We start from the raw sequence: 12,004 nt of genomic DNA, 5'->3' as shown, positions 1-12,004 counted from the left end.
AAAGTCGCTGTCTGAGTTGCGTCATTCCACCGTTAGCTTTGCAAAAATGACATTTCGCTGTCTGCCTCACCATTGACAAGCATTGAATATCATACTGTATTTTCGCGATAGATACGAACTAAACTCACTACAGAAATTTAAGTCTTGTCATTATATGCATAAGTACCTTTTAAATGACATGTAATTGTTAATTACTGCCAATCAGTCTCTCTGACACGGAAAATTAATTGTTACAAGTGTGAAGTCTCATTCCTTCAGGTTTTAATTGTTGTTGGAGATTTTAAAATTGTCAATTTTAAATTTTTTTACAATTTTTAAAAACTTTTCCTCCCTGTTTTTCTTTTCGCTCTCCCTTAATCCAATCGTTCCCTCTCTTTATTTCTATTTCTTGATTTGACATTGAATTCACCTACTCTAACTTACATTTCCTTCTGATTGGTTAAAGAGATAAACAGTTGCTTAGCCTGTTCACTCGGGTCCCGGATGCCCTGTTTCTCTCGCTGCGCCATTATCAGCTTGCACTTCAAGCAATTTTATGGGCAAAGTGTTTTGAGCTGAAGGGTGTGGTGCAAGTCTAACTAATGGCAGATGCACTGCTACAGCAAATTGTGGCCCAATGAGTAAAATTGACTCCCTTAAAACAAACAATGGGGCCGGGATTTCACCAACAGAAACGAGTTTGATGCGAGCGATATTGGTGCTGTGTTGGAAACACGCTCCGAAGTGCAGCCCGCCCTCTCCTTTCAATCTTCTGTGGCTGGGGCTTATTAACCCCGCCCTGCAGGTTTCCCGACCAATTAACTGGAAGTGGATCTGATGATGTCATGTTATCAGCCAGTTTCCTTTCCCAACTTTTTTTTGACAGTTCTTCTGTCAGTGTTTTGCAGCATTGAGCTATCTCAAACACAGACAAACACTGCACAAAGATGCATGGCCGCACCCAGGCTCTCCCATGACTCCCTCCAGATGCTTATGGAGGGAGTCACAGCATGCAGGGAGCTTCTCTTCAATTCCAATGGACGGAAGAGACCTCTCCAGGAGACCAATGCAGCCTGGTTGCAATTGCACAGGCGGGCACAAGCAGGGATGTCGTCTGGAACAGCTGGCTGCAGTGGCGCAAACCTTTCAATAATCTCAGTCGATTACAAAATGTTACTGCAAAGTCACACTCAACCTCATTCTGCTGTGCCACTCATCACATCCCCATCACTCTGCCTTCCCTACCCTTACTCACACAACTTACCTTGCACCTCCACCCATCCCTCTCTCTCTCTATCTATATTATTATTTCCCCATTTCACTAGGCGCCCCTCACACTCACCCTCATCCTTGTCCAATCATACCAACTGACAACACACAAGGGTAGGCACTTGGATCCTTTAGCCAATGTTCATGTAGAGTTAATGTTGATGTGTTGTCAAACATTGAAATCTTTATTTTCAGCACTTTGTGTTATTGGACAGATTTGTGAGCACCTTGAAAGTGTCTTAGTGAGTTGTAGTCAACGTTGAGACATAAGGGTATCCCCACAATGGTCATTTGTATGAAAGGAATGGGTTGAAACTTGTAGGGATGCTTTATGGAGTTGGTGTGGGGTGGTGCCAATCTGGCACATCATGTGGTAGTCAGGGTGTACAGTGTCAAGTGAAGTTAATGTGGCCATGGTGAGGCCATCACTGGTCTCCCGGGCAACAATGTGGTCGGGTGCTGATGCCCTGTGTACTATGCAGCATCAGGTAATTGTGGAGAAGGTTGGTGTTGATGCTGGTGTGTTTAGTGATGGTGTTTGGGGCTGATCGTGGTGGGATTCTAAAGACCAAGGTGAGATTTTTTCAAGGGCACCAATGCTGCTGGAATAGATGGCAGGTGAGGTTGAGATGACAGAAGCGCCTTGTCATGGTGAGAGAGGTTGCTTCAAAGAGATGACAATGATTAGAGAGTTCACTGCAAACACTTCCAAACTGCATACAGCTCAAAAGTCTTTTCCAAACCCTGAAGGTTTCAGCTTCTGACATTGGAAAGTGAACAGCTGTGAAATGGTATCTTTTATACCACTTCTGTAGCTGTCAACTAGCCAAAGCAATGGAGAGTCATCAAACGATTGGTAAAGTTGTAAGTGCCTGCTTTTAAGCCTCTTAGCTAGCATTTAAGTACCTTTTAATTATGTTAATTACCTGTCCCGCCACTTGGTGTCGGGTCTGAGATCCGAATGCAGATCTGACGGGTCAGAAACTCACATGGTTCAGAGCGGGATCCTGACCCACTGCCAATCAGGGCCAATTTGACAGTGGGCCCGCCTCTAAACCCTCACTCGCAGGGTTGGGAAGATTCCGGCCTGGGACATTCCACTTCTGTTTCAATGGTTCATTATTCACTAGGTTGCTAACAGGAAACAATTGATCCAAACCACACATGTAAACCCCAGATATATACAGAATATCAAGCGGGCAAGAGTAAATTACACACATATATGCAGGTCCAAATTCATTTTTTCACATACATTCTCAGAATTAACGAAAAATACCACATTCATCTAATTAATCCCTGAGCATCTGTAATCTTGTATAATGTATGCATGGCATTTACATATTTGTTTCTGTTTGTGGGCAACAACCAGCTGGGGGAGGTCACTACACAATTGAAGCAACCATTGATAACAAGCAGTGGGATGGTATTGTGGTGTCACAAAGCAGGTGGAAGAGAATGAAGGATGTCAAGCACTAGAGGGGCAAAATTGCAGAACAATAATCTGCACATTGAGGTGGGTGGGATGGCTTGACCCATCCACCTCCACGGAGGTGTGTGGGGGACCTGACCCATCCACCTCCATGGCACGAACCTGGTATTGCAGTACTTCCAGGAACGGTGCAGTGGCTCTAGGCCTTTTGGCTAAGAGCATTGGCGCAGAGTGATCCTTGACTGGTGCAGGGTGACCTCTGGCGTTTGACAAAGAATTGGAACGATTGGAACGATTGGACACGAATAAAAAAAAAAAAAAATAATCTGCACATTCATGCAGTTGATGAGTAAATTATATTTGTTAAATGTAATGATGTAAAGGATTTCATAAATGTATTATTCCAATGAAAACTAACCTCATATTCTAAGTAACTCGTCTATCATCTCTTTCTGTGCCATTTTAGATTTCTTCCAACAAGCTCACAGCAAAATGGAAATTCTCCAGCGAATGCTTCCATAACCAGATTTAGGAATGTGTGGCATTTCATTGAAAACATAGGTACGATACTGTGAATGATTAATGTCTTTGAATGTTTCAAACTATTATTTCTAATATGATTTAAAGAGATCATTTTGTCATTAGTATCCTGTCTAAAATGAAAAAGTTCAGAATTATAATGAACCTTAACATCCCATTTGTTTTTTTTCTATTTCTGTTGATTTTATAATGTGACTGTTTGTGGAACAGTGGGTGCTGGCTCGGGGGAGTTGCTGAGCCTGACAACATGTGGGAGATGAATTAACATCACTACATAGTTATTAATCCAAGGTGCTTCAGAAAGCTACATTTCAGTTGTGCATGTCACTTCAGCTTTCTTGCATTAAATATATCTAGAAAAAAACACGTGGAGAAAATGAAATAAAATGTTTCAATCAGTGGCAAACTTATTTAACCTGTCTGATTTCTCCAAGATAAACCTTTCTGAGAAGCTTTTGTCAGCCTTGGCTCAGTGGTAGTGCTTTCAACTCTGAGTCAGAAGGCCATGGGTTCAAGTCCCACTCCAGAGATTTGAGCACATAATCTAAGCTGACTCTCCAGTGTAGTGACTAAAAAATAGATTATCTGCTCATTATCACATTGCTGTTTGTGGGACCTTGCTGCACACAAATTGGCTGCGGCATTTCCTACATTACAACAGTGACTACATTTCAAAAGTACTTCATTGGGTGAAAAGCACTTTGGGACATCCTGAGGTCATGAAAGACTCTATATAAATGGAAGTATTTCTTTATTTTTAGTGGGCCATTTCTCTCAGCTCAAACATTAAACCTGCAGCTTAAGTATTGTTGCCTTGGTGCAGACTATATGACTTGCTGACATGCATATAATTTTTCTGCTAAGAAAAAAGGCTTCCATTATTTTTCTATATATTAGGTGACAAACTACAGGCTGCAACCAAAGACAATTGTAACAAGGGCAGTTGTCTGTTGGAATTGACCCTGGTGTTCACTGGAATACAAGAGACTCTTGGGGCTGGATTTTCGGCTTTGCTGATTTCGGGGCGGTAATGGCGGTAAAGTTTGTGCCTGACAACAGTTTGAACCTCAGTCATCAAAATTGGGCAGCTGGGCCCTGAGTGTGGGGCGGAGCGCTAAGGGAGACGTTGTACATCTCTCTTAGGGCGCTGGGCAGCTGAGCATGTGGAAATCCTGAGCTAAAGAGCCGGCCTCGGAACATTCTGAGAGACTTGGGGGGGGGGGGAAAAAATACCTGAAAAATCCCCACCAAAAACATTCCTAATACATAGCCCATGCCACCACAACATAAATCACAAAAAAAATTAAAAGAAAAAACAATCGCATTTACCTGAGGTGGGCATTACTTATCTCACTGCAGTTGGTATAGGTTGGACCGTTCAGTTTCACAGGCGGTCCCAACAGGGCACACTGCGGGGCGTACGGGTCGGACAGGACTCAAAAGGCGAGCCGGTGTCGCAACCAGGGGCGTTGCACAATGGCTCAACTCTTCTGGGCGGTACTGATCCGCGCGGCCGCAAAACCCGCCCCGAAAACCCCCGCGGGGCACTGGAGGCTGACCGCCCACCCACCCGTCCAGAAGAACTCTATGCCATCATTGCTGCCTCTCCGTGTTCCAGGAGACCACAGTGACCACAAGACACTCACCCAATACCTCAGCATGAGAACACCAGCGGCAGGTCGGGGCCATAAAAAGGAGCAGAGGTACGGCGACCGCGGGAGCAGCGTGGAGGCATACTACTCCAGGGAACAGCGCGAGCTGGTGCAGGAAGGCGACAGCAGCGAAGGGGGACGTCATCAAGGTCCATGTCGGTGATTAGAGCATGGGCAGATACAGCAGGAGCAGCCAGAGACTGGCCAGCCCACACTGCAATATGTGTGCACACTAGGTCTGTGCAGCAGAGCTGGTCTCCATCGTCTTGGCTAATCCTTGCCACTGGACTAAGACCTAGCTCTGTCAAACCCATGTGGTGGCTGGTGTGCAACAGCCACCACACGTTAAAAAAATCCACGCACAGGCATCTTCCAGCCTTGAGGATGTAGTTCGGGTACTCCATTGAAACACCTATGTACTATCCTTTTTTGGCATGGAAGCAAGTCATCCTCGTTTCGAGGGACCACTTATGATATCTTTCGTATTCTATGATATCGGTCGAAGCCAGTACCTTGCTCAGCTCACTGAGCAAGTAGCTACCCCCATGTTTAAAGTCCTTTATTCAAGAGGCAAAATTCAAGCTGATGACACTGACTGGGAGAGAATTCCACAGCTGCTGGGCCCTTAGCTTTCTGTGCCATTTTTAGATTGAAAATCTTGGTTTCACTGGGTTGGGGAACAAAGCTACTGCCATAGAAACATAGAAAATAGGTGCAGGAATAGGCCATTCGGCCCTTCGAGCCTGCACCACCATTCAATAAGATCATAGCTGATCATTCATCTCAGTACCCCTTTCCTGCTTTCTCTCCGTATCCCTTGATCCCTTTAGCAATAAGGGCCACATCTAACTCCCTCTTGAATATCCAACGAACTGGCATCTCTGTGGTAGGGAATTCCACAGGTTAATAACTCTCTGAGTGAAGAAGTTTCTCCACATCTCAGTCCTAAATGGCTTACCCCTTATCCTAAGACTGTGTCCCCTGGTTCTGGACTTCCCCAACATCGGGAACATTGTACCCGCATCTAACCTGTCCAGTCCCATCAGAATTTTATATGTTTCTATGAGATCCCCTCTCATCCTTCTAAACTCCAGTGAATAAAAGCCCAGTTGATCCAGTCTCTCCTCATATGTCAGTCCTGCCATCCCAGGAATCACTCTGGTGAACCTTCGCTGCACTTCCTCAATAGCAAGAACGTCCTTCCTCAGTTTAGGAGACCAAAACTGAACACAATATTCCAGGTGAGGCCTCATCAAGGTCCTGTACAACTGCAGTAAGACCTCCCTGCTCCTATACTCAAAACCCCTAGCTATGAAGGCCAACATACCATTTGCCTTCTTCACTGCCTGCTGTACCTGCATGTCAACTTTCAATGACTGATGTACCATGACACCCAGGTCTCATTGCACCTCCCCTTTTCCTAATCTGCCGCCATTCAGATAATATTCTGCCTTCGTGTTTTTGCCCCCAAAGTGGATAACCTCACATTTATCCACATTAATACGGCATCTGCCATGCGTTTGCCCACTCACCTAACCTGTCCAAGCCACCCTGCAGCCTCTTAGCATCCTCCTCACAGCTCACACCAACACCCAGTTTAGTGTCATCTGCAAACTTGGAGATATTACATTCAATTCCTTCATCTAAATCATTCATGTATATTGTAAATAGCTGGGGTCCCAGCACTGAGCTCTGCAGCACCCCACTAGTCACTGCCTGCCATTCTGAAAAGGACCCATTTATCCCGACTCTCTGCTACCTGTCTGCCAACCAATTCTCTATCCACGTCAGTACATTACCCCCAATATCATGTGCTTTGATTTTGCACAACAATCTCTTGTGTGGGACCTTGTCAAAAGCCTTTTGAAAGTCCAAATACACCACGTCCACTGGTTCTCCCTTGTCCACTCCACTAGTTACATCCTCAAAAAATTCCAGAAGATTTGTCAAGCATGGTTTCCCTTTCATAAATCCATGCTGACTTGGACTGATCCTGTCACTGCTTTTCCAAATGCGCTGCTATTTCATCCTTAATAATTGATTCCAATATTTTCCCCACTACTGATGTCAGGCTAACCGGCCTATAATTAACCATTTTATCTCTCCCTCCTTTTTTCAAAAGTGGTGTTACATTAGCTACCCTCCAGTCCATAGGAACTGATCCAGACTCAATAGACTGTTGGAAAATGATCACCAATGCATCCAATATTTCTAGGGTTACTTACTTAAGTACTCTGGGATGCAGACTATCAGGCCCCAGGGATTTATTGGCCTTCAATCCCATCAATTTCCCTAACACAATTTCCCGCCTAAAAGGATCTCCTTCACTTGCTCCTTCTCACTAAACCCTCGGTCCCCTAATACTTCCGGAAGGTTATTTGTGTCTTCCTTCGTGAATACAGAACAAAGTATTTGTTCAACTGGTCTGCCATTTCTTTGTTTCCCATTATAAATTCACCTAAATCTGACTGCAAGGGATCTACGTTTGTTTTCACTAATCTTTTTCTCTTCACATATCTATAGAAGCTTTTGCAGTCAGCTTTCATGTTCCCACAAGCTTCCTCTCATACTCTATTTTCCCCCTTCTAATTAAACCCTTTGTCCTCCTCTGCTGAATTCTAAATTTCTCCTAATCCTCAGGTTTGCTGCTTTTTCTGGCCAATTTATATGCCTCTTCCTTGGACTTAACACTATCCTTAATTTCCCTTGTTAGCCACGGTTGAGCCACCTTCCTCGTTTTATTTTTACTCCAGGCAGGGCTGTATAATTGCTGAAGTTCATCCATGTGATCTTTAAATGTTTGCTATTGCCTATCCACCGTCAACCCTCTAAGTATCATTTGCCAGTCTATTCTAGCCAATTCATGTCTCATACCATCGAAGTTACCTTTCCTTAAGTTCATGACCTTAGTCTCATGCACATTATTTTGCTGCTTTAACATCTAGCACTACACTGTACAACAATTTACATGTCAAGCCATTGTCATTAAGTCTGTCTTAACAGCTTAGATTTTAGTTTTCCTTCTCCAATAAAAAACTAAAAAATAAATTTGAAACTGACAAATATCCGGTTTTGATTTTTATATAGGTTTAACAGTGTGATTCAGAAAGAGACATTTTGATAGTAGGTCACTCTGTAGGTTTAGAACCCAGCAGATTAACTCACTTTATGCAACTTTTAAGCTGCACAGCTCCTCCCAAGCACAGTCCTTGGGGTCCTCCCAGCTGCAGTATCTCACTGCTTCGGCATCCAAGGGCACACCCACAAAACTATTCAGCGTTTCAGTATCTTGCTACTTCATTATCTAGAATTGCACTGCACAGCACTGTTTGTTAAGGCTGCCAAGATCACATCACATAATTTGATTGTAATCGTAACAACACTGACTTAACGTTAGTCGTAGCACCAGTATACCAATAAGGTGGTTGGGAGAGGGTCAATGTGCATTGCCTTGGCACGTGGCTGGACTATAGTGTCTCCAGGGATGTATGAAAATCATAGAATATATCTTAGTGAAAGTGGTGGGTGGGGAGGGTTGACCCATCCACCTCCATGGAGGTGTGTGGGGGACCTGACCCATCCACCTCCATGGCACGAACCTGGTATTGCAGTACTTCCAGGAACGGTGCAGTGGCTCTAGGCCTTTTGGCTAAGAGCATTGGCGCAGAGTGATCCTTGGCATGTGCAAGGTGACCTCTGGCGTTTGTGATTTGACAAAGAATTGGAACGATTGGCTACGAATTAAAAAAAAAAAAAAAAATATCTTAGTGAAAGTATGCTTGAGAATTCTGCATGATTTTTCTCCCGAGATACTTGAAGCAGTGTTTAGAGGGTTAATCTTTAATTCCTAGAGGCTGTAGGACAATCCAGGAGGTGGGAAACCCTACTACTGTCCAAGAGTAAGACTCTGAGCTTGCAAACCCGTGAACCAGAGATCTTGGCAGTATCGTACCTGCTGGAGACCTCTGCTTCTGACTCCATCGGAGTATGCGGGGTCAGCACAAGGTCACACGATTTAAATACCCCAGGCAGACAATGAGGCTGCAAAGTGTGTTGTTGGTGGCCCGGTTGGGGAGGGGCATCAGGCCCCCCCTTCACCCAGAAATTTTCTTACTGTGTCCTGAAGGGATTGCTCTGAAAATATGAAAACATTTTTTATGAATCTTCTTCTACAGGGGTCCGGTCCACAACCCAGGCCTGCATCCTCAATGTGAGCTCCATAGCTACCTCTCCTGCAGCCAGCACACCAATCCCTTAACGTTTCGCAGGCCAGGGCCACACAGATTTCTGAGCTTGGGAGTTCCTGCTCTTGGTCCCATCTTCTGCACCCCACCCCCTCCTTCCCCCCGCTTGCCCCCCCCCTCCCCACTTCCCCAAGCAAGCGCTCCACCCCAAATGTGGCACAAATGCAACTCCTGAGCTAGGTCATCACCCAGCATATCTGGGTCCCAGTCTCATCAGCATTCTTTTAACTGCATTATCACTGGAGTTATAGCGAATTGTGCTTAAAGGCCTGAGGATGTTTGGCCTCCCTCATTCTTTGGAAACTACTTTCTTGACTTCTCCTTTCTCCTTTGTTGGCTATCCCAGCGACATGCCATCATACACAGCTGAAAAGATGGGTGGATGACCTGCTTCTAAGCTTCCGCCAATGCGGCTATAAAATTGGGTGCTGGGAATCACACATAAGTGGCCTAAGTGACTGTTTGATTTCCTTTCCTTGTGGGAACTATCTGACTAGCCTTTGATTCCATTCATATGATGTTAAAGGTTAACTGATAACCACCCAACCTTATGAAGATCAGAGGCTTGAACCCACATTCTGCATTGTGCATCATTTAAAATAGATTTTTATATTCCAGTGCAGTCTTCACTGTGCCTTTGTGCATTACTTTGGTATAGAAAGAAAAAAAGACTTGCATTTATAAGAAAATGCAATCATTGAAAACCATCAGATTTCTATGGATAAATATGCTGCTAATGAATGCTTCAGCGTGTTTTACTTTGGAATATGGATCAGAATGCTGATTGTATCACAAGCTGGCTTTATTCATCCTGGAATGTTCATTATAATCATTAGTAGATAAATCACAGGCCAATAATGTAGATCTCAGAATTTGCCTGCTGTTTCTCTTGATCTGATAAACAGCCAAGAACCCCAGTCTATATCACACATAATGCTTGCATGTCTGGTCAATCTGATTCGTCAGCTTAAAAAATGCGATATTCAAATTTGTGTTATCCTAGAACTTCTGTACCAGGAATATCGGGAAAATAGTACGTTTCACGAAATTGAGACAAGACGGATGCAGGATTTCATTGCGAAGAACAGAGAAGAGTTCACAAATGAAGCCGAGCCTCAGGAAGTAAAAACTGACACCAACACACCTGCTCAAGTGATATCACAGCCAGCTAAACTCAGTCAGAGAACAAATAACCTGGGCATGAAATTATGGCAGAACTCAGAAAAAGTAAGAAACAGCACAGTGTTAAGCAGTCTCAGCCGCAAGGAAATTAAACTCCAGGAGGTAAGACAGAAGAATAAAGGCAAAGTCTGTGTGCAATTTAAATTCCAATGCATTACTCATTCCAAAAGCCTTTGATTATTCAAAATGGCCATCACTCATTCCGCGGAATGTTTCCATCAGTTGTTTGTGACCACTGTTTCAGTATCACAAAATTGCAAAACACATTTTTGTAACAGTGAATAAAATTAGATATTTGAAATGTTTACTTATTTTTGGCAACAACATCAGGCCACACTGAGTTCACTGTAAATCCCATAAATCAGAGAGACAATATTGGAATACAACAACTGGTGGATCGGGTTTTTATTGAACATGAGTTAGATGTGGCCGTAACGGCTAATGGGATCCAGGGGTATGGAGAGAAAGCAGGAATGGGGTACTAAAGTTGCATGATCAGCCATGATCATATTGATTGGTGGTGCAGGCTCGAAGGGCCGAATGGCCTACTCCTGCACCTGTTTTCTATGTTTCTATGAGATACAATTTAGATGATGACTACTTAAAGGTATGGACTGGACAGGTCTGAATTAGAATTACAATATGATCCTATATTCTACACTTCCAAGGGAACAGCAGGAATGAACTGGGTTTTGTTCCATTCTGGCTTTTTTTCTTTTTTTTTGCTATATTCCTAGAATTTGCTGTGGGGAATTTTAAATCTTTGTTCATTAATGTAATTTTGAAATCCTAACACCACCAGCCATTCACTACTGTAACACTAATCTTACATTAAAAGTACAAGAAAACTATAATCACTGTTATTAAAATAATTTTACATTTTATTATAGTGAGTTCTCACTTCAGTTTGTCAACCAACATAGGAGAGAAATTTCTGCAGTTATCTATTTGTAATGAAATTGTGAACACGTTCTCTATATATGAGTTTGCAATCTTGATACAAATAGCAACCGGTGGAAATTTTCCTTCACAGTGGTGGCATATAAGCATAATCAAAGAAATTCTCCGCGACAGAGTATACTTCTCTGGAGATTTTGGTTACACTGTCCATTTGTAGAGAATTATAATCACTTGCCACTAACTGATGTGGTAAGAAAATGATGGCATTCATGTAAAATAAATGACAGTAGATGAAATGGTCACTAACCAGGGGCAGCACAAAAGGAAAGAACAAATAATATTAAAAATTGGTATGACATACATAATAGAACTTAAGAACAGAAGAAATAGGAGCAGGAGTAGGACATACGGTCCCTCAAATGTTTTAAGGATATAGAGAAGTGAATTTTAACACTGAACATTTTTTTCTTCAGGCAATGTTTGAACTTGTCACCTCTGAAGCTTCTTACTATAAGAGTCTGGAGATCCTAGTTTTCCACTTCATGAAATCAGAGCAGCTCAGTGAAATACTCAGTCACATTGAGAAACATCATATTTTCTCCAACATCCTTGACATCAAAGCAGCCAGTGAAAGGTAAGCGAAGGAACGTCAAACTTGTTAAATGCACAACAAGATAATTTTGGCATCTCGAAGGGGTGCCATTGACTTCTCATTAAGACAAACTTTCATCATGCTTGGAATCATTTTTTAAATAGTTGATCATATTACATTTCACATCTGGGAATTATCCCACATCACTATTTCGAAG

The 12,004-nt window shown here is 43.1% G+C and overlaps 1 protein-coding gene across 1 annotated transcript in view; it reads left to right on the top strand.

The window, feature by feature from the left end:
* Positions 1-12,004, top strand: part of ngef (neuronal guanine nucleotide exchange factor) — a 55,314-nt gene that overhangs the window by 20,927 nt on the left and 22,383 nt on the right. The window contains exons 5-7 of the mRNA XM_070882256.1: positions 3,144-3,238; positions 10,117-10,397; positions 11,669-11,829. Coding sequence (XP_070738357.1) covers positions 3,144-3,238; positions 10,117-10,397; positions 11,669-11,829 — 537 coding nt within the window. The remainder of the gene's footprint in view (positions 1-3,143; positions 3,239-10,116; positions 10,398-11,668; positions 11,830-12,004) is intronic.

Source organism: Pristiophorus japonicus, chromosome 6 (genome assembly GCF_044704955.1).
Source record: "Pristiophorus japonicus isolate sPriJap1 chromosome 6, sPriJap1.hap1, whole genome shotgun sequence".
Taxonomy (NCBI): Eukaryota; Metazoa; Chordata; class Chondrichthyes; family Pristiophoridae; genus Pristiophorus; species Pristiophorus japonicus.
The sequence above is the reverse complement of the archived record's forward strand: the minus strand, read 5'-3'. Positions and strand labels throughout refer to the sequence as shown.